Below are 23,921 nucleotides of genomic sequence, written 5' to 3' on the forward strand. Positions count from 1 at the left end.
AAGCCTGGGCGATCGCGTCCAAATCACTGTTGGAGGAAGTGTAGAATTTCCCTAACCAATCAGAATGCAGAGGGGCGTCGCATCAAATTTGTTAACGTGACGCTGCAGCGTTCTCTGCGCTGAGCAGAGGAGCAGAGGGGGGTGGGGGGAGGAGAACACATGCTATTGGCCGGAGACTCCCGCAGAGATTCTCCGGGTCCGCCCATCTGCCAACAGTAACTGTCCACGTTTGATCAGAGTACATGCTGCGTGGAAGCAGGCAACTTCCTCGACCTTACACAAATGAAAGCCTAAAACTAGGATTAGAAATACATGACCTTTACATGTCTTTTTAACTCATTTCCTGTGATCCCCGTCGAAACCGAAGATTTCCTGCTGTACCTCTCTGCGATGCCCGAGGAGCCCGAAGATTTAATCAGCTTTAATCATTATGAAACGATTAAAAGTATGGTCGCTGTATATAGCCGCTTCGGAGACTTTAGGCCCGCCCCCTAACTGTATCCTTGTCGTATTTCCCGTTTGGACCGGATCTAAGTTTCCATATCCGGTCTGACGTCCAATCGCAGCTCCGTTCGCATAGCTTTTCATTGTAAACAAGTGAGCTGACTGCAGGGCCATAGAATGGTCTGTTTTCCACGCGTTTTGTTTTATTTTGTAGCTGTTTGATTCCTCTACCCGCCTGGCATATGATCCGCGCACATATCGTCTGCTATGTGCGCGAACGTGCCCACGTGTTACCATAGCGCACAGCTGGCTGCCTCCAATGTTTTTTTTCATGTAAACACTGGCGGATAAGCATGGATACAGTCTCGCAACGGATATGTCTATTTCAATGGGGGGTTTTTTTTTATTCGAAAGCTGTCACCGAGTCTACACGTCTACTAGATGAGTCGCGCACAGATCGTGCACGATGCGTGCGCGTGCCCACGTTAAAAGGTAAGGACAATTTGGCAGCTGCTTAATACAGCTATGTTTAAAATGGCAGCAAAATTGTTAATGCCTCATCTGGGGTTAGATTTACTGATTTACTGATTACTGATTTACTGATTTACTGACTTATTCTGAAAATGTGCCAAATTGGATCCCTAATCAGCAGCCAGTGAACAATAAGTTCACGTACACTTTTTTGAAGGTATTGTATGTACATTTGGGCATTTATACATACAGAGGGTAAAATTATAGAACAAAAATATGATAATTATCGTACATCTGGAATACTGCCATGTAGTGCCATCCCTTATATGGGGCCCCGGGCATCGCGTCACATGACGCATCACGCATAAAACCCTCATAATTACCGTCTCCCAGGCTCATTGAAGACAAGCTAAGCTGCACTGATACAATGTGATGATGACAAACCGCTATTCCGGACAAATAGATCCTGTATTATTCCCAGAACACATTCGGACTGAAGGTCTCATCGGAGGGAGCACTGATGAGGGCGAACAAAGGACTGCGTCCGGAAACGCTGACATGGAGTCACCGGAGCCGCCTGGCCTGCTGTCCTCCACGGGTACTGTTAGTAGCAGCAGCAGCAGCAGCACAGAGTATCTCCAGCACTCGCTGGATCTCGCCAATGCCATCAACGGGGACAAGGTGGTTATGGCACAGAACAATGAGGAGCAGGCTTCATATCCCAGCGGCGCTGACATGCTGGGCCCTCACCTTCCGTGCTCCGATGCTGTCAGAGAGCAGACGGACGAGGAGATTCTGTCCAATGTGATGATCAAGAATCTGGACATTGGAGAGGAGCTCCCACTGATCCAGGCAGTTCAGAATCTTCCGCCGGGAGTCTACCCGCTCACCCGGCACATCATGACCAGGACCAAGGAGTACACCACGGGAGTACACAACGATATGGACCAGTTAGATGACGACAAGGCAGCGGATAGAGGAACACTGAAACAGAAGACGATCCACCTGAAGAAGCTGATTGGGAAGTCTGCAAAGAAGGCCAAGCATCTGGCTGAGAAGTATGGAGAGAAGGCCATCAAAAAAGTGAAGAGTGTCCAAGATGATACGGCCCAATCAACCCAACAACAACAATCAGATGATGATGATGATGATAAAGCAGAAGCTCCAGTGACAAACGCAGATGGAGGGAAACTGAAACAGAGAACAGACCAGCTGAAGGAGTTCATGGGGAAGTCTGTTAAGAAATCCAAGCATATGATTGAGAAGTTCGGAGAGAAGGTCGCCAGTAAGGTGAGGAGTGTTCACAAAGATCCAGCCCAATCAACCCAACAGCAACAATCAGATGATGATGATGATGACGGGGCAGAAGCGCCGCAGGCAGACACGGATGAAGTCGAACTCAAACAGAAAAGCCAGCAGCTGAAGCATTTACTGGGGAAGTCTGTGAAAGGGGCCAGGCATCTGGCCAAGTATGTCCATGACGAAGTGTTCTATACTGACCAGGACGATGAGGGAAAGCCATACACTGGACCGGTCAAGTTCAAGGCAGCGCACAGCTTTGAGGGTCCCTTCGACTTTGATCAGATCAAGGTTATCCAGGACCTGAGCGGAGAGCACGTTGGGGCCGTGTGGACTATGAAGTTCTCTCCGTGTGGGAGGCTGTTGGCGACAGCCGGCCAAGACAAAGTGGTACGCATCTGGGTCCTGAAGAATGCCTTTGACTATTTCAACAATATGAGGATGAAGAAAAACGCAGAAGGTTATGTGTCACCTTCGCCCTCTCCTAAAAGTGCATGCTGCTCCAAATCTGACTCGGACACTGCGGCCTGTACACCAGAGCATGCAGAAGCAGAGGACACCAACGCCCCCTTCTGCCAGGTCCCCTTCTGCAAGTTCAAAGGTCACACGTCTGAACTCCTGGACCTGTCCTGGTCAAAGTACAAAGGCCACATGTCTGACTTCCTGGACCCGTCCTGGTCAGAGAACTTTTTCCTGCTCTCCTCCTCCATGGATAAGACGGTTCGATTGTGGCACATATCCAGGAGCAAATGTCTGTGCTGCTTCCAGCACTTTGACTTTGTCACAGCCATCACCTTCCATCCCAGGAAGAACTGGTTCTTCCTGAGCGGTTCTCTGGACGGGAAGCTGCACCTCTGGAACATTATAGACAAGAAGCTGGTGCTCTGGAATGAGGTGGACGGCCCGAAGCCACAGCTCATCACCGCCGCCAGCTTCTGTGAAACCGGGAAATACGCCATCGTCGGCACCTACGATGGCCGCTGTATCTTTTATGACACGGAGCACCTCAAGTACCACACTCAGATTCTCGTTAGGTCTTCGAAGGGGAGAAATACAGTTGGCCATAAGATCACTGGAATTGAGCCTCTCCCCGGAGAGAATAAGATTTTGGTGACGTCTAACGACTCGCGCATTCGCCTGTACGACCTGCGGGACCTCTCTCTGTTGATGAAGTACAAGGGCTACGCCAACAGCAGGAGCCAAATCAAGGCCACCTTTAGCCACGACTACTCGTTCATTGTCAGCGGATCCGAGGACAAATTTGTTTACGTATGGAACACTTATCATGACTCAAGCAAATTCCCCTCTGTGCGACGGGATCGCAATGACTTCTGGGAAAGTTTTAAAGCACACAATGCAGTGGTCACGTCAGCTATCTTTGCGCCACACCCTGGCCTCATTGTTCCACAGGAAACCAAGTCGGAGAAGTCAGAAGCTGAGTCTAGGAGCATGGGTTCCGAAAACTCTGAAACCATTCCCTCAGGGGTCATAAAGGCGGACCACACAGAGGTTCTACTCTCTGCCGACTTCACTGGCGCCATCAAGGTTTTTATCAATGTAAAGGGGAGGGAGATGGCACTGAAAACGGACACAGGTCCGCAGAGACACAGAGGTGCCAGAACAAGAGGGGAGGACTCTTCAAGTGGTTCAAATGGAAGCACAGGAAGGTAGTTCCCAGGTAGAGAATGGGGACCTACCTTCCTAACTTATCTGTGGTGTCCAGAGAATGCATTTTTTGAGCTACCAGCGCTTTTCGTCCTTGCATTTCTATGGTGGCGAAGATGAACTAGGAGGAGTGCTCCTAATGATGTGCCTTGGGGTTTATGTTTTCTGTGGTCAGCGTTAAAGCGAAGCGCCCACGAGCTGCAAACACTGAGCGGAGACATCTTGCTCAATGCATACGTAGTGCTTTGGACATGACATCCCGACTAAAGCGCTCTGTTGAAAAAAACACTTTCTGTGGGCATGGCCCTTAAGCCTCGAACAGAGTCGGGTAGTGCGGTGTAGTCTTTTTGAATCATAAAACTACAACGTTAACGCTCAAAAAGACTACACCGCGGTGGAAGCGACTCTGTTCGAGGCTTAAGACTCTGCTAACGAGGAGAAAGACAGAGAAAGACCGAAAACAAGGAGTGGCCGACATCCTGTCCAAACCCTTCGTAAAGACCACAGGGCTTTAGATTAATCTGCTCTCTCCATCTTCTGCATTTGTTGAGCTGATACTGTAGGTGTGTCTTTTTTAATACATATATATTTCTTTATTTAGAGTGTGTAGGAAAACAGGAAACCTATAGGACAGAGAGAGGGGAGACATGTGATATGACCGGGATTCGATTCAAACCCAGATCCCAGAGCATGTTGTCAGTGCACAATTGGGCTGGCTGGCCTGTACCAATTCAGTTGTGTCATTGTCACGGCACTATCAACTCATAGTGATTGATCACATGTCATCTACAACCCTTACAGTGCAGTGACACTCACTATACAGTAGTACACAAGGGGGAATTGGCAATGACTAAATTGCATTTAAATCTCAACGAGAACATACAGAGCCCTTTTAGAGCCACATTGCAAAATATATTTTCAAAGTGTTCGAACACTATATAGTGTAGCAATGCTAGAAAGATGCAATTCAAGTGTGGTGGGGTGATGCAAGTCACAAGGAATGTCTTGTATGTATTGCATGGATTACTTGTGATGTCACTCCTGTCTAATTTGACGTTATATTGTCCAGTCAGAGATCAGAAAAAGGTTAACAACGAATCATATATTGTGATGTCAAGTGAATAGGGGTGTAACAATATAGAAACTTCTAAATATCGTACCACAGATTTAATTTCTTTGCTAAATAGTATTGATTTTAAATCATTGAATCAAATCGTATCGCCACGAATGAACCAATATCGTCCATGTATCGTCAACCATGTATCGTGATGCGTATCGTATCGCTATTATATGTATCGTTACACCCCTACAAGCGTAGCATGACCAAACGTGTATAATTGGACATTAAACTGGATGTTACAAAGTCCATGCATTTCAGCCTTACAACCCGGATAAGATCACTCAAAACCTTTACAAAACACAGGTTCACTTTGATGGAAAACAAACAATGAGATATCCAGCCTAATACAACCCTGATAACATCACTCAAAAGGTTTACAAAACACTTTGCCAGCAAAGTGAACCCGTGTCTCAAACCACTAGTCTCTGCCTCGATCAGCTCTCCTCCATACCCCAATCACATCAATAATGGCCAGGGGTGTCGCACCAAATTCTGGGCCCTGGGTACAAGGATTCACTGCGGGCCTCCCATGAATGATCTTCATGGGGGTTTTTAACCCATCAAGACTGGGAACGCATTATTACGCATTATTTTGTGCTTAAACTATTGAAAAATAGGAGATATTCAAGCTCACAGCGCAGCACCGAGTGCCGCGCTGCGAGCTTGTAGATTTGCTATTTTTGTTTCTACTAGCCCTTACCCGTTCAAAGATATGAGCTCCGAAATGATGTGCAGTGTGTGGGTTATGGGATGTGGGATGAGGGATGAGGGATGGAAAGTAACTTTAACTGGTGCTTGCATGATAATAATGTAGGAGCATCAATGTAAGAAAATACCCGTTTTGTTTAATGGCTACAGAGATACTGTGTTCCACCCCACCACCACCCCCCCCAACCCCACCCGCCCCCGCCCGCCCGCCCGCCCGCCTGCACACACACCCGACCCGCCTGCCTGCCTGCGCACACACACACACACACACACACACACACACACACACACACACACACACACACACACACACACACACACACACACACACACACACACACACAGAGCTGGTTACATATGTTGCCTCATGCTAGATGCAGAATAGATATGCCTCATGCTAGATGCAGAATAGATAGTAGATACACCATTAAAATGCTAATCTACAGCATACGATTTGTGAAAGTGACAAACGGGCTTCACAGTTCTGTCAGGTGTGTTCATATGCTAATGGTGATGCGATTTCAGATCAATTGCTCCAGCCACTGAGGAGAAACGCTGTTTCAGACAGACAGACAGACAGACAGACACTCACTCAGACAGACAGACAGACAGACAGACACTCACTCAGACATTCGCAAAATTATAGTATAGATGTCAGTGGTGCTCAAACCTTTTCATGTGAAGGACCCCCAAAATGATTTGTATTTGGTCACAGACCAAAGCAAAAGTTTTACAAATGTTTGCTTAATAAATACATATATTCAAAGATTTGCACACATTTTCAGGACTTTTCAAAAATAGCACATCTACAATAGTAGATCTGCTATTTCTTTTTTTCAATAGAAATATAACATACTAGGGCCCCTCCACCTTGGGCCCTAGTAACTCAGCCCCCTTGTGACGCCCCTGATAATGGCATCCGGGCATCTCTAGCTCAATGACACGTTGTGCATCCAACAGTTGGTAAATTTGTTGTCTTCCTGGAAAAGTGCTATACAGTAACTTCACTCGCTGCCTCAGAGAGATTCTCCTTATGCAAACATGTAGGTCAGGGGTTTTCAAAGTGGGTGACGGGGCACACTGGGGTGCCGCGATGGCAGACCAGGGGCGCTGCGAGATAATTTGATAATATTTGGAATTTATTTGGACACTTAAAAAAATATTTAGTATCATTTTAAACGTAAGTTATTTCTAACCAAAATTAATGTCAAATAGCTGTTATCTAAATGTTTTCCTCACAACATAATCGCTAAAATATGCTATAACTATAAGGTGCTGGGAGTGAAAATGATGAATATCGTCACTGTCAGGCAAAACAACCTTGTGTCTCCAAGTTTCAAATGTGTATGTTTTTTGGTAAAATAAAAGCCCTACTTCATCATACAAAAGTGTCACACAAGTTGTGAAAATAGCAGATCTACAAACACACAACACCTCGCAATGCGAGGCGTTGTGTGCTTGTAGATCGGCTATTTTCACTATTTTAAATAGTTTTTAAAATAACACAAAAAGAGAAGGTTTTGGACATGGGTCAGTGACGTGACGCCCCAAAAAATGTGTTTTTAAAAAAACTTTAAATTGCAGGCATAAAAGTTATTTACTTTTGTTCTACTCACTCTCAACCTTATGGAAATACATTTTGTTTTTAGATATTTTATTGGAATCAGACTTTATTCAGCAGTTTGTTGTACTTGTGCCTAAAATCGTCATATGGTGTGACATGAAAATAATTGTTCATAAAATGAAAATGGAGTACATCTTTCTTAAGTTACTCACTTTATCAAAGTCCTTTATCATAACTAACCAGTGATCCACTATAGTTTTTTGAAAATGAATTATATCTGTATATTTTTTTCATAATCGACACTCTGTGTGAGGCCCATGTTCATGATCTTACAACATATTTTAAATGTATTCTGTCAAAACTTTCTCTAAAATTACACAAATATTTGTGACTCTTCCTGATACTATTCTCTATGTAATCCATAAACATTTTTTTAATTGGTTTAATCATTAATAAAGGTATGATTTTTCACTATTTGGAATGTCACACCAAATGATTTAGTGTCACACCGTATGATCATATCTTCATGTGTCAAAGCAAACTGTGTTTTAACCTACCTATTAGTGAGTACTGAACTTTACTGATTGATTAAACAATTACCCAGGATAACATGGCCTTAATATTTCTGAACAGGATATTATTGTAGGGCTTTAACATGGGATAAGAAAGAATTGTAGTAGTCGATGGATGATGAGGATGTGCACAGGAATGCTACGCACACCTAAGTCTTCTGCCGGCCCACGGCAGAAGGATCCTAAAGAGACAATAAGGCGCATAGCCACACTTGGAGCCAAGGCAACATTTTATTAACACCAATTAGTGGAAACAGAACTCAGCATTCAGGTAAATTGCTTTTTTCCGAAGTCTCCTGAACTTGAACACATCATTTTGTGTTGAACAAATGTAATTAGGAATCATGACATTACACCACATCTCCACTAGCTAAAGAGTGCTGGGTTGCGCAACTCCGAAAATAGCTGATCTACAAGCTCTCGCAGCACAACGTGTTGAGAGCTTGTAGATCAGCTATTTTCGCTAGTTTTGTCTCGGGTCCTACCTTAACACTGTCCACTGTCCAGTCCAGTGAGTGAAAGTACAAAAGTATTAGATCAGATTAGATTATACATTTAGACTGTATTGTACATCAGCCAGTCGTATTTGGTGAGGGTAGCAAACCGGCTGCCTTGTTGCGGTTCTGCTATGCCACAGACAACCTCCTGCTCTTCGTAGAAAATGCAGTCTCGCCCCTTTGGCTCCTCTCTCCTTGCTGGGTCATTGTTTAGTTTCTCCCTGTACTTTCTCGTTCTCTCAGCACTTGTCACTTTCCAGCTGACAAAAGAAAATGGAATGTATAGTTTAAGACAGGGGTCTTCAACAGGGGGTCCGCGACCCCCAGGGGGTCCGCGGAGGTACTGCAGGGGGTCCGCGAAATTATTGGTTTAAGAAAAGAAAAAAAAAAAGATTTTTTTTTTTTTTTCACATTTATGTAAAAAAATAAATCATGATTCTATCCATTTTGAATAGCTTGAGTACATGATTACTATGCAATTGACAGATTGTTGATATTATTGACATTGGTTCTCAGTTAATAAGTAGGCCTAGTATAGAAATGGTAGTGGTAGGCTACGGCCCACCCTGCTCGCTTTAACTTGTACGTTTAAAATAAAAAATATGTCGTAGCCCCGACTCCCCCACCCTACGAGGTGGTAGGGGGACCCTGCTCCATCTCCCCATCAGTTTGGGGGTCCCCGGCCTGAAAACGTTGAAGACAAAGAGAAAATATTGTTTAGATTGAAACAATATGTTAAGGTTTCTGTGAAGGGGTTTCTGCTCTGTCTGATGAATTTGAAGTATCACTGAATGAAGCTAAATTACATTTTATGTAAAAATGTTTAAAACAAATGTGGAACTTTGTTATTTATTGTTATATCTGTAGTTAAATACAGTATAAATCATATGGTGTGACAATCAAGTCATATGGCGTGACAAGCAGACATGTCACACCATTATGATTAAGTGTCACACCATATTACGTTTTCTGCATTTAGGTTTACCTTGAGGCTACTATGTACACATTAGCATGCTAACAGCATGCTAGCTATAACGAAGCAACCTAGATCTACATGGAAATATGACCAAAACTTCAAATAACTTAAGCTTTTTTTAATGAAAAGGTGTCACACCAACAGACATCCAAAGTGGTGAGTTTGTCAAAGTTTCAACAAGATGGCATTTCATGAAAATGTTAAAATCATAACTCACCTCAGACACCTGTCTTGCAGTTGTGCTGGGAGTGCTGAATAGCCTTACAGAAGAAGGACCTCTCTAGCCAATAGGTGTCCAAATAATTGCCTGTTTAATTTGTCTAGTGTCACACCAAATGATTTTGGTTTGGGGGACAAAATGTTTTTGATCAGAAATGACTGAAAACATTATGCTTTGACTTTGAAAAGATATAGGCTCACAAATAGACATTTTTTTTTAGCCTAAATTCATTTTCAAATGATTTTTAGCAATTCTTTTTCTTAGTTTTATTTAAGTTCCCACTTTGAGAAACAAGGTCAGGACAGTCACACCATATGAGTTTTGCCATGTTTGGTTGAAAATTCAGAAGAAATGAGGAATGAAATGTTTTAATCTTGAGTAAGTTCACATAAAGCTTAATGTCCTGCACAATATTCAGAAGGTTTTTGACAAATATATTTTTTATTTATACATGTTTGACACCGAGGACAGCGAAAACGTTACGTCACGTCACCCACCCACATACAGTATAAGGTTTCCAACCGACAACGACGATTTAATGTAGGGGTGCCTCGGATGAAAAAGAAATAATATTCATGGAAAAAACCTTTGGGAACCCCTGATGTAGGTGTCTTGAGGGAGCTTCTGAGGATGTCCAAGCACATTGGACATGTCCAAGCACAGGGGCGGCATAGCTCAGGGGTAGAGAAACTGGTATTAGAGCACGAAGGGTATAAATCCCGAAGGGTTCCCAGTTCGAATCCGGGCTCCCCCTGAGTTAATGTCGAAGGGTCCTTGGGCAAGACTCTGAACCCCTAATTGCCTCCGGTGAGTAGGTTGGTGCCTTGCATGGCTTCCTCCGCCACTGGTGTATGAATGTGTGTGTGAATGGGTGAATGTAATGCACAATCTATGTAAAGCGCTTTGGATTAAAAGCGCTATATAAATGCACCATTTACCATTTACCACATTATACACTCCATTTGCACACTTGTAATAAGTGGGTTTAATAGAAAGTTCCCTTCTTGAATTCTGACTTGTGCATTTTTTATGTCCATATATGGAGATCTCTGATGTCATCAGTATATGCCCATACCTCCATATCTCGCATGTCCTTTTGTGGAATATAAGCCATTAATTTTGCGCCTGATGCCATGAAGACACTTTGAGGTTAGACAACATAATATATGCCCTTGTATGGCCATATATGGGACTGACTAATTTATTCACGTCTGATGCCATGACAAGACAACACATTGAGGTCAGACCACACATTACATATTTAGGCGTAGCTACTTTAGTAACTCCTTATATGGTTATGTCTGAGTCATAGTGACATGAGCGTGATGACATGGTCTGTTGGCCATTGCTCGGAGGCTGGTCAACCCTAGCTTTAGTAATTCACAATGTTTTGGTGTAGGTCTACAACATACATGGGCAACTGGCGGCCCAGGGGCCACATGCGGCCCCCACCTTCACTTAATGCGGCCCGCAGGTTAATACTGGAATACTGATATCTATACTATAGTTTTAGAGAGAGGTCAGTCAGTCAGTCAGTCAGTCGGTCACAAATGCATTTCCACCTTTATCTCTTCAGCAACTGATCCCAAATTTCACATGGCATTGGCCATTAGCATTATACAGACGATGACGGAGCCCGATTTCTATTTTAACCAAATTCAAGCCATTTATTAGCGTTTCTTTACCACTTCTGTTCAACACTACACCCTGTTGTCAGGGTTACGGTCCGTTCCTCCAGGCCATGGGATCTGTAGCCCCACACACACACCCACCAATCTTAGGAATGTTGCAGTGTCTCTCTCTCTCTCTCTCTCTATCTCTCTCTCTCTCTCTCTCTCTCTTATATATGTGGTTTGCCTGCATGCACGGGTCACTCAAGCACCGGGTGCATTTGATGTGTGTCTTATCTTCCGACGGGTATGGCAAAATTATGTAGAGCAAGCGCATACATCCCCATACTTCTATTCACCTAATTTAGCTGTTACATTATTTGTATCTATCAAAAAATATACACTCCTCCATGGGCTGCTCCTTACATTATGATGCCCCCACATATTCTCACGCACGCACCAGTTACAGTTACTTTCTCCATAACCCACACTCTGCACATATATTGGAGCACATATCTTCAAACGGGTAAGGTCTAGTATTACTGATTTCAGCTGTTACAATTCCAAATATGACCTGCTTTAATTCCATCAGTCTATATTAGTAGCTTAATGACTAGTATAGTAGTATTAAAATGTATTTTTATGTCCAATGTATTTTTATTTAGGTTCATAAAGTTAACATGAGTATATAACTAAATGCATTTGAAATTAAATCAAAAAGTTACATTTCGGGATTCCAATTAAAAAAATACAAAAAGAATTATTCAGGATTCCAATTGAAAAGAAGCAAAAATAGCCGATCGACAAGCTCAAAACGCATCGCGCTGCGATGCGTTTTGAGCTTGTAGATCTGCTATTTTTGCTTCTTTTGCATGAGATACTAGAATGACAAAGTAGGACGTAGCAAAATCTGGAGTGAAGGTGGAAATATAGTGGCCCTCGTCATCATCAAAGTTGCCCACCCCTGGTCTACAATATTCCCCTTTACTCATAACTTGAATATATCACATTAAGTATACACAATTCTTGGTGCAAATGCTGTTTTACACAGCATCTTGTGCTTTAGGAACCATTGGAGAGCAAAACATGTATATCTATTGTAAATGTTCTACACTCTCATTCAGGGGTGTCACAAGGGGGGAAAGTGGGACACGTTGTGAGCTTGGAGGTCTTCTATTTCCCATGCTTGATTTTTGCACATTTCTTGATTTCAACATAAGATGCTGCATTCAAGTTCAGGGGAGTTTGGACAAGGGAATCTTGAATACTGCTTTCAGGTATGGCATGGAAAGAGGGCATTTGCATTTCTTTCACCATAGTAAAAACTGCATTCATGGTCTGGAGAGGGCACTTTTTTACAGATGGATAAAAGGGGAGGGGCTCAAGCCTCCTTTGATGTGTGCACGTGCCTGTTCCACAGTGAGGGGGCGGGGCCACTGAGAAGGCCACAGCTTGGTGTGAACTGACCTGAGGGAGTCTGTATGGGCCATGGAGTTGGTGGAGTCTGGGCCAATGATGAAGACTTCAGAGTTATTGGGTGGAGTTTTAGACAGTTTGTTTGCATCCACTGTCAGTCTCTGTGATGTGTTTGGTACACTGTCAGTCTCTGTGATGTGTTTGGTACGGATTGAAAGTGTTCAGAGGTCATCTGTTTCCAGGTATGGAGTGATTTGGACTCGTTGCAGGATTTTTGTACGAAATGGGAGGTTTGAGATGGCCCGGTAGTTATTGGGGCAGTGAGGGTCAATAACAGGACTTTTTCATTCTTCATATCTCCATATATGGGCATAAAGGGACAAGGCCTGATAGATACAGATATCTCCATATATGGGCATAAAAGGGACAAGGACTGATAGATAGAGATATCTCCATATATGGGCATAAAAGGGACAAGGACTGATAGATCCAGATATCTCCATATATGGGCATACAAGGGACAAGGACTGATAGATCCAGATATCTCCATATATGGGCATAAAGGGGACAAGGACTGATAGATACAAATATCTCCATATATGGGCATACAAGGGACAAGGACTGATAGATCCAGATATCTCCATATATGGGCATACAAGGGACAAGGACTGATAGATCCAGATATGGGCATAAAAGGGACAAGGACTGATAGATACAAATATCTCCATATATGGGCATACAAGGGACAAGGACAGATATATCCAGATATCTCCATATATGGACATGAAAGGAACATTAGACTAATTGGTCAATAATTGGTGTCTGTTTGTATGCCCAGGTTCACATTGGCCAAGCTTCTCTGGACACTTAATGAAATTAACCCATAGATTGATTGATTGAAGACTTTATTAGAAGTTTGCATAGAAAAAGGTACAGTTTCATGACGGTACAGTTCACTGGTACAAGGTCAACTAAAAGGAGATCCTAGAAAAGACTAAGCTTATTTCCATAGGAAACCATTGAAGTATCTCATATAACATTGAATGACAGATGGATAGAACACAGTACTATGCAGTAGATATAGTAAAAAAAAAGTAAATAATAATAAAATAAACAGTGCAAAAAATATAAGCAATAGCTTATAAAAGCCAGCAGCTGAAGCAGTTACTGGGGAAGTCTGTGAAAGGGGCCAGGCATCTGGCCAAGTATGTCCATGACGAAGTGTTCTATACTGACCAGGACGATGATGGAAAGCCATACACTGGGCTGGTCAAGTTCAAGGCAGCACACAGCTTTGAGGGTCCCTTCGACTTTGATCAGATCAAGGTTATCCAGGACCTGAGCGGAGAGCATGTTGGGGCCGTGTGGACTATGAAGTTCTCTCCGTGTGGGAGGCTGTTGGCGACAGCTGGCCAAGACAAAGTGGTACGCATCTAGGTCCTGAAGAATGCCTTTGACTATTTCAACAACATGAGGATGAAGAACCACCGGGCCACACTTTGGACACTCCTGCTATAGGCCAATGCTTCTCCGGACATCACCATGGCAGGACGTGTTTTTCGCTCACGCTCCGGAACCAAAACACCAAAGGCTTGGTTCATCCCACACTTTCTACTATTCCTACTTTGGATCACGGATTTATGCTATAAATCACCACAGATCCTAACACCACTGGAATACGAGAAACAATTATGGGAAATGGACGTAACGGACGAAAAACACAGTGAGTTCTACCTTATGGGAAAAACGGTAGCCAAGCACCCGACTTTTGGATCTTCTGTTATTCAATTGTTGTTGGCTACAAACCGGAACAAAAGAGACAAACCCCTGAATGGTTGTATGAGTCGATCATTGATCTTCTTATTACTGCTGCTATCAGGAGATGTAGAATTACATCCAGGGCCTGTAGCTACACGACAGATGACCCGAAGACTGGCTGCTCTCGCTACTGCAGTTGGTTTGACGACGGCAAACCCTCCTTTGTCAGTAATCAGCGAAGCTAATGTTGCTAACTTGGCTAGCTCGTCACGGGCGAATCCCGCAGGATCAACAGCGGGCTACTCCAGCTGTCCTTACCAGCCGACCCCCGACGATCACACGGCAGTCGCCTCCGCGGACTTACGGATCGTCGAAGGACCCCCTGGCTCACGGACCCCCGGAGAACCCTCGGCGATCGCCCCCGCATGACTAGCTCAGCACGAGACCAGCATCATCGACGCAAGTCACGCAACACCGGACCCCGGCGGCCCCACCGACCCACCCGACCTGCAGACGCACCCGGCGGACCCCTTCATGGACCCGGCGGACCCCCTCGTGGACCCAGCACCCCAGAACAGAGTCTACATTAACTCTGCTCCACGCTGGTTAACAGAGAAGGCCCGAGCGCTGTTTACAACATGGGTTAAATCGGTGACCACGGCCCCCCACCACCCCATCCCCCAACTTTACACGGAGACCCCTTTGTCCCTTTGTCCCCCTCTGAAGCCACCAGAGACTACAACCAACCCCCCCTCCTCCCCCACCGACGCCGATGCAAACACCACTTCTATGGACCTTGCCACCACTTCTATGGACCTTGCCATGGATTTTGCCAGCCGCTTTGTGAAAAGAGGAATTCACATTATGCACTTAAACATTAACAGTTTGTTTGCTAAATATGAACAAATCAAGCATATGGTTCTCGAAGGTAAGGTCCATTTTCTAACCTTCTCAGAGACTAAACTTGATGCCTCTATCACTGACTCTCAGATCGAAATTGACAACTACTCTGTAATCAGAAATGATAGAAAGAGATTTGGTGGTGGTGTATGCATGTATGTTCATAACAGTATTAAGTATATCCCCCGCCCTGACCTACAACACAGCTCTTTAGAAACTGTATGGGTGGAAGTGATTCTTAAGAAAGCTAAAAACATACTAATCGGTGCCATCTATAGACCGCCCGACCAAAATGATTTCTGTGAGTTACTGGAGGAGAGCCTTGCACCTGTGGACAATGTTGAAAAATACATTATTGGAGATTGGAACATAGACATGCTTCGTAAAGAAGCTCCTCTATTCAAAAAATTCAATAAGCTATGTAATCAACAGGGTTTCACTCAGCTCATCACCAAGCCAACTAGGGTTACAGATAATTCTCAAACCACCATAGATCTCATTGTAACCACAGACAAATCTAAAGTCTCCGCGAGTGGGACTATTGAATGTGGTGGCCTAAGCGACCATGATATCATTTACTGCACCCGTAAAATACACAAGTCCAAAGCTGACGGCCACAAAACAGTTGAAGCTAGAAACCTCAAAACCTACTCTAGCGAAGCCTTTAATCACAAACTGGAGAAATCTGACTGGTCCCCAGTACTAGCTAGCACTCAGGTCGATGAAGCCTGGCTGGGCTTTAAATCCATTTTCAACACTACCCTAGACGAAGTGGCTTCTTTGCGTAGGGTCAGGGTTAAAGCCCGCTCACAGCCATGGTGGAATTCGGAAATCTGTGAATCAATGAAACTCAGAGACAAAAAATACTCTGAGAAGCGCAAATATAATCACAAACTCAAAAAAGGCCCCAATAAACACCTTGAAGCCAAATTAGAAATAGTCAGTTTAGAGGCTAATAAACTGAGAAATCGGACAACCTCCTTAATCCTTTCTGCCAAAAAACACTACTTGGATGAGAAAGTTGAGGAAAACATCCACAAACCACGAGACCTATGGAAGCTATTTAAAACCCAGCTAGGCTGTGGTGCTAAACTTAGATCCATAGCCAACAACATATCCATCCAAACTCCCATAACCCTCCTCACTGACAGTCTTGATGTAGCCAAAAATCTCAACATCTACTTCACCTCCATGGCCAAAAATCTGGTCAATAAACTGCCCGCTCCATCTGGGCTGTTTGGTGTTAGGCACATCTTGAAATTCTACAGGAACCTTGGGGTATGCAAAGACAATTTTAAACTTGCCACGGTGACAACTGATGAAGTGTTTAAAAAACTGCGCACCCTACCTCAATTCAAGGCCACTGGCCATGATAAAATCGCCCCCAAATTTCTCATAGACTCAGCTGCCACCATTGCCCCAATCATTACCCATATTATTGATCTATCTATCATGCAGGGTTATGTCCCCCAGGACTTCAAATTAGCTAAGGTAACCCCCCTGCACAAAAAAGGCAGTAAACTCGACCCTAGCAACTACAGGCCAATCTCAATCCTTAGTTCCATTTCTAAGGTAATGGAAAAAATTGTCTATGAACAGGTGGCTAAATATCTTGAAGAGAATAAACTGATCTACGAGTTCCAGTCTGGCTTCAGAGAGTCCCATTCCACAGATACATGCCTCATCTATTTGAATGATTACATCAAACGTGAAATTCACGATGGCAAATATTGAGGCATGGTCATGCTGGACCTCCAGAAGGCATTTGACACCGTCGATCATTCTATTCTGATTGAAAAACTCAAAGCTATTGGTCTTGATAGCACAGCAGTGAGATGGATGCACTCTTACTCACTCTTACGTCTTTGGATCTAGTCAGAAACTTAGCCTAGTTGAGAACTTCACAATTAAAGTAGGTGACACTGTGATAGAAAGAAAAAACTACATCTGCTACCTGGGTTGCATCCTGGAGGCTAACCTATCCAGTGAAAAAATGACCACCAAGGTAATCAATAAAGTCAACCAACGAATTCGCTTCTTGCAAAGGGTTGCCCCGCTGATCAATATTAAATCCCGAAAGACACTAGGAGGTGCTCTTATTGGGCCCCTCATTGATTACGGAGTCCTTGTCTGGTATCGCGACGCCCCAGCTGCCTTAAAGTTAAAGCTCCAAACAGCCCAAAACAAACTAATTAGGGTTGTGCTTGGTCTCCCTCCTCTGACCCACCTTACCGATCATCACAACGAAAGCGTGGGATGGCTCAAAGTAGCTGACAGAGTACAGCATCTTGCAATGGGCCTGGTGTACAAGATACACTACACCTCCAAGATTCCCATGTACCTGACAAACTACTTCTTAAAGGTCAAGGATGTTCACGATCACAACACCAGAGGCAGCTCCACTAATCATCATCAACGTAGATTTAACACTAAACAAGGCTCTAACTCGTTCTCCTGCTACACCATCAACATGTGGAACGCCCTTCCTCAAGCCCTAAAGGAGAGCAAATCCCTAGCCTCCTTCAAAATCGGTATGAAAAGTCACCTTCAGACAGCTGCTACCCGTGACTTGTAAATAGATTAAGCCCCCATGCTCCCCCCCTCCCCCTTTTTTTCTTTTTTCTGCCTTTGTATTTGATGTTATGCTTTTGAAACTGATATTATCCTAGATAAAGTACTATGTTCTATCCGTCTGTCTTTCAATGTTATATGAGATACTTAAAGTGTGGTTCCTGTGGAAATAAGCCTCGGCTTTCTAGGATCTCCTTTTAGTTGACCTTGTACCAGTGATTTGTACTGTCATGAAACTGTACTTTTTTCTATTGCAAACTTCTAATAAATTCTTCAATCAATCAATCAAAACAATGCAGAAGGTTATGTGTCACCTTTGCCCTCTCCTAAAAGCGCATGCTGCTCCAAATCTGACTCGGACACTGCGGCCTGTACACCAGAGCATGCCGAAGCAGAGGACACCAACGCCCCCTTCTGCCAGGTCCCCTTCTGCAAGTTCAGGCCACACGTCTGAACTCTTGGACCTGTCCTGGTCAAAGTACAAAGGCCACATGTCTGACTTCCTGGACCCGTCCTGGTCAGAGAACTTTTTCCTGCTCTCCTCCTCCATGGATAAGACGGTTCGATTGTGGCACATATCCAGGAGCAAATGTCTGTGCTGCTTCCAGCACTTTGACTTTGTCACAGCCATCACCTTCCGAGCGGTTCTCTGGACGGGAAGCTGCACCTCTGGAACATTATAGACAAGAAGCTGGTGCTCTGGAATGAGGTGGACGGCCCGAAGCCACAGCTCATCACCGCCGCCAGCTTCTGTGAAACCGGGAAATACGCCATCGTCGGCACCTACGATGGCCGCTGTATCTTTTATGACACGGAGCACCTCAAGTACCACACTCAGATTCTCGTTAGGTCTTCCAAGGGGAGAAATACAGTTGGCCATAAGATCACTGGCATTGAGCCGCTCCCCGGAGAGAATAAGATTTTGGTGACGTCCAATGACTCGCGCATTCGCCTGTACGACCTGCGGGACCTCTCTCTGTTGATGAAGTACAAGGGCTACGCCAACAGCAGGAGCCAAATCAAGGCCAGCTTTAGCCACGACTACTCGTTCATTGTCAGCGGATCCGAGGACAAATTTGTTTACGTCTGGAACACTTATTATGACTCAAGAAAATTCCCCTACGTGCGATGGGATCGCAATGACTTCTGGGAAAGTTTTAAAGCACACAATGCAGTGGTCACGTCGGCCATCTTTGCGCCACACCCTGGCCTCATTGTTCCACAGGAAACCAAGTCGGAGAAGTCAGAAGATGAGTCTAGGAGCATGGGTTCCGAAAACTCTGAAACCATTCCCTCGGGGGTCATAAAGGCGGACCACACAGAGGTTCTACTCTCTGCCGACTTCACTGGCGCCATCAAGGTTTTTATCAATGTAAAGGGGAGGGAGATGGCACTGAAAACGGACACAGGTCTGCAGAGACACAGAGGCGCCAGAACAAGAGGGGAGGACTCTTCAAGTGGTCAAATGGAAGCACAGGAAGGTAGTTCCCAGGTAGAGTATGGGGACCTACCTACCTTCCTAACTTATCTGTGGTGTCCAGAGAATGCATTTTTTGAGCTACCAGCGCTTTTCTTCCTTGCATTTCTATGGTGGCGAAGATGTACTAGGAGGAGTGCTCCTAATGATGTGCCTTGGGGTTTATGTTTTCTGTGGTCAGCGTTAAAGCGACGCGCTCACGAGCTGCAAACACTGAGTGGAGACATCTTTACCCTTCGTAAAGACCACAGGGCTTTAGATTAATCGGCTCTCTCCATCTTCTGCATTTGTTGAGCTGATACTGCAGGTGTCTTTTTTAATACATATATATATCTTTATTTAGAAGGTATAGGAAAACAGTAAACCTATAGGACAGACATGTGATATGACCGGGATTCGATTCAAACCCAGATCCCAGAGCATGTTGTCAGTGCACAATTGGGCTGGCTGGCCTATACCGGTTCAGTCGTGTCATTGTCACGGCACTAGCAACTCATAGTATTGATCACATGTCATCTACAACCCTTACAGTGCAGTGACACTCACTATACAGTAGTACACAAGGGGGAATTGGCAATGACTAAATTGCATTTAAATCTCAACGAGAACATACAGAGCCCTTTTAGTGTCACATTGCAAAATATATCTTCAAAGTGTTCGAACACTAGTCGTGATACTTCATCATACAAAAGTGTCACACAAGTAGTGAAAATAGCAGATCTACAAGCACACAACGCCTCGTGATGCGAGGCGTTGTGTGCTTGTAGATCGGCTGTTTTCACTATTTTAAATAGTTGTTAAAATAACAAAAAGAGAAGGTTTTGGACATATGGGTTTCCACCCGACAACAACGATTTAATGTAGGGGTGCCTCAGATGAAAAATAAACCAGTAAGACTCCCTAATCGGGAGATAAGCGACCGTTGGTCGCTTATCTCCACAAATAGGCCAAAAGTTTGTTTTACCAATTATCAAGACATACGGGCAGTTGACAGTTTGCCATGGTTACTCATTGAAGTTGAATCTCCATATATGGAGACATAAATTGCTCATACCATAGCAACCATGTTTTTTACAGGGCCTGGGATTGATGAAATCTCCATATATGGGCATGAAAGGGATTTTGTTTCTGGAAATATGTCTGTGGGGTGCCACATTTGGAATAAAACACTTACATCACACATCTGGATATCCATACAGCCCATCTAGTTTGCCTGTGTCCATTTATGCCCATATATCTGATGACATTGGGACACTGATCTCCATATATGGGCATAAAACTTATGTTAATTAGTTAAGCCTGGGGATCTCCATATATGGGCATGAGGGGTACCCTAAAAGGGCATCATCTGGGAATAGCAAATATAGTTATCCTAGAAAGTGAAAATCTTACATCAAAGGCCATAACTACCTACCTACCACCATACTGCATTCCTCATTAAACTACCTACCAGTAAGATGCCTATAGGGAGAAAAGCAAAGGGCGAGGTTGCACCATTTCTTGGTCTTCTGGCCAGTGATGTATATCGGACCATTTAACCATACAGTATATGGAGACATCTGGTACCCAAAGATATTCACAGATATGGGCTTAATATTGATGACATAAGGGATCTCCATATATGGGCGTAAAAGGGATTTGGTTCCCCTGGCATCACAGGGATCTCCATATATGGGCATAAAATGGATTTGGTTACCCTGGCAACACGGGGATCTCCATATCTCCATATATGGGCATAAAAGGGATTTGGTTCCCCTGGCATCACAGGGATCTCCATATATGGGCATAAAAGGGATTGGGTTCCCCTGACATTACAGTGATGTCAGTGGCTGGTTCTACAGAGGGGATCTCCATTTATGGGCATAAAAGGGAATGTATGTATGATGATGTCAGATATCATAGACGTCATAGGACTTTCACATAACGAATAACTGAGTAAGCATGTAAACCCGTAAAATCTATATTTGGGCATGGCTGATTTATGACCTCATCATGATGACACGAGCAAACACAGCTGAATTGTATAAATGATCAGTGCAGAAACCAACAGAAGTATTTGACCAAGACTCTTCGATTTAAACATCAACAAAGGTGTGACGTTTGTTGATGGTCACAAAGGTGTGACGGACGGACGGACGGACGGCCGGTGGAGGTTTTCATAGTAAACTGCTCCCTGACGGTTGCAATAATATTCATGGGGTGCCCTGAGACAAAAAAGTTTGGGAACCCCTGATGTAGGTGTCTCGAGGGAGCCTCTGAGGATGTCCAAGCACATTATACACTCCATTTGCACACTTGTAATAAGTGGGTTTAATAGAAAGTTCCCTTCTTGAATTCTGACTTTTTACGTCCATATATGGAGATCTCTGATGTCATCAGCATATGCCCATATCTCCATATATGGCCATGTCCTTTTGTGGAATATAAGTCACTAATTTGGCGCCTGATGCCATGAAGAAACTTTGAGGTTAGACAACATATAGGCCTACATCCATATTTGGAGATTATACATATGCCCTTGTATGGCCATATATGGGACTGACTGATTTCTTCACGTCTGACGCCATGACAAGATGACACATTGAGGTCAGACCAGACATTACATATTTAGGCGTACCTACTTTAGTTACTCCTTATATGGTTATGTCTTATGTCTGAGTCATAGTGACATGAGCGTAACAACATGGTATGTTGGCCATTGCTCGGCTGCTGGTCCACTTTTCACAATGTTATGATGATTTGAATAACATTTTGGTGTAGGTCTACAATATTCCCCTTTACTCATAACTTGAATATATCACATTAAGTATACACAATTCTTGGTGCAAATAACAGGACTTTTTCATTCTTCATATATCGCCATATATGGGCATAAAAGGGACAAGGACTGATAGATACAGATATCTCCATACAGTATATGGGCATACAAGGGACAAGGACTGATATGTACAGAGATCTCCATATATGGGCATAAAAGGGACAAGGACTGATAGATACAGAGATCTCCATATATGGGCATACAAGGGACAAGGACTGATAGATACAGATATCTCCATATATGGGCATACAAGGGACAAGGACTGATAGATCCAGATATCTCCATATATGGACATGAACGGAACATTAAACTAATTGGTCAATTGGTGTCTGTTTGTATGCCCAGGTTCACATTGGCCAAGCTTCTCTGGACTATTAATGAAATTAACCCATAGATTGATTGATTGATTGATTGATTGAAGACTTTATTAGAAGTTTGCATAGAAAAAGGTACAGTTTCATGACGGTACAGTTCAATGGTACAAGGTCAACTAAAAAAGACCAAGCTTATTTCCATAGGAAACCATTGAAGTATCTCATATAACATTATATGACAGACAGATAGAACACATACTATGCAGTAGATATAGTAAAAAAAAAAGTAGATAAAAATAAAATAAACAGTGCAAAAATACATACAATAGCTATAGAATAGATAACATTGCTGCGTGTGACTTTTTTTCTAAGTTTGCAATATTTTAAGTTTGTATTTTTGTAATTTTCTAAACTTAGATTTTCTTTTCTCAGTTTTTGATTTGATTTTAGTTTTTAACATTTAAAGAATGTTTTATGCTCTCTGAGCAGAGGTCTACTCGGAGACCACAAGTTCCCTTTTATGCCCATATATGGGGATTTTCAGATTTCTTCTTTTTTGGGGGGGAGATCAGCTGATCTCATGACTTTCCATCCACTCTGTGGATTGGAGGTCTGGCAAGCTTTGTGGCCTGACAATCTGCATGCTCTTGATTCCGGATGGAGGCTGGTGGTAGAACGTTGAGAGGAGCTGGACTAGGGGAACAGGTTAGAGCGCGTCCTCTCCTGATGATGAACCAGAGCTCTTGTTGTTGTTGCTTCTCCGCCCTGGTCTCCATCCAGACTCCCAGAGAGGCTCCCAGCCTGTCTGTTCTCCTGCAGCTGCTGGCTCGGTAGGTTCTGCAACATTTGAGAGTTGTAGCTGGGGAGGCTGTGAATCTGCACGCTGTCTGGGTCTTCCATTGGGAGGCTGTGAATCTGCACACTGTCTGGGTCTTCCGTGGGGAGGCTGTGAATCTGCACGCTGTCTGGGTCTTCCGTGGGGAGGCTGTGAATCTGCACGCTGTCTGGGTCTTCCGTGGGGAGGCTGTGAATCTGCACCCTGTCCAGGTCCACCACCACCACTCTGCTGCGGTTGCGTTGCTTGCAGTTTCTGAAGCAGCACTTGCACAGAAGGTACACCATCTCAAGAAGGTTGAGGAGCACGGAGAGACATGCGATTCCTGCCATGTAGCGGATGGCGTAGGTTTTCTCTGTGGCACTGGACATTGTGCAAGTCACAGAATCCATGTGGCATTGACGCCTTGCCGGACATCTGTACACTTCCTCTATGGAAAGGAAGTGAGGGAACAGCTTGTACTGTCCCCAGATTGACGCCACTTCGATGAGGATCTTCGCGAGGAGGTGAATCATGTATGAGCACAATAGTTTACCTTTGATCTTCTTCACGTGGCCTTGCTCATCGGTGTACCTGGGCCGTTTGCGCGGGTTGGCCAGCTGCGGGTTGGCCAGCTTCTCTCGCAGCTTGTTCTCATTGTGGGTGACAAGCATCACATGACCCAGGTACAACAGAGTGGGCGTCGC

The 23,921-nt window shown here is 44.1% G+C and overlaps 1 protein-coding gene and 1 pseudogene across 2 annotated transcripts; both read left to right on the forward strand.

Moving 5' to 3' along the window:
• Positions 1–1,473: 1,473 nt before the first annotated feature.
• Positions 1,474–13,999, forward strand: LOC308299871 (WD repeat-containing protein 44-like; the record flags this gene model as incomplete). Its single annotated transcript, XM_080743653.1, has 4 exons — positions 1,474–2,082; positions 2,419–3,826; positions 4,055–4,116; positions 13,802–13,999. The coding sequence occupies 4 exons, from the start codon at positions 1,474–1,476 to the stop codon at positions 13,997–13,999; spliced, it is 2,277 nt and encodes a 758-aa protein (XP_080599779.1).
• Positions 14,000–18,174: 4,175 nt separating this feature from the next.
• On the forward strand, positions 18,175–19,532 carry LOC308299872 (WD repeat-containing protein 44-like; annotated as a pseudogene). Its single transcript has 2 exons — positions 18,175–19,272; positions 19,450–19,532. The product of its transcript is annotated as a WD repeat-containing protein 44-like (transcript).
• Positions 19,533–23,921: the final 4,389 nt, after the last annotated feature.

Source organism: Nannobrachium achirus, assembly GCF_963921795.1.
Source record: "Nannobrachium achirus genome assembly, chromosome: 15".
Classification (NCBI taxonomy): domain Eukaryota; kingdom Metazoa; phylum Chordata; class Actinopteri; order Myctophiformes; family Myctophidae; genus Nannobrachium; species Nannobrachium achirus.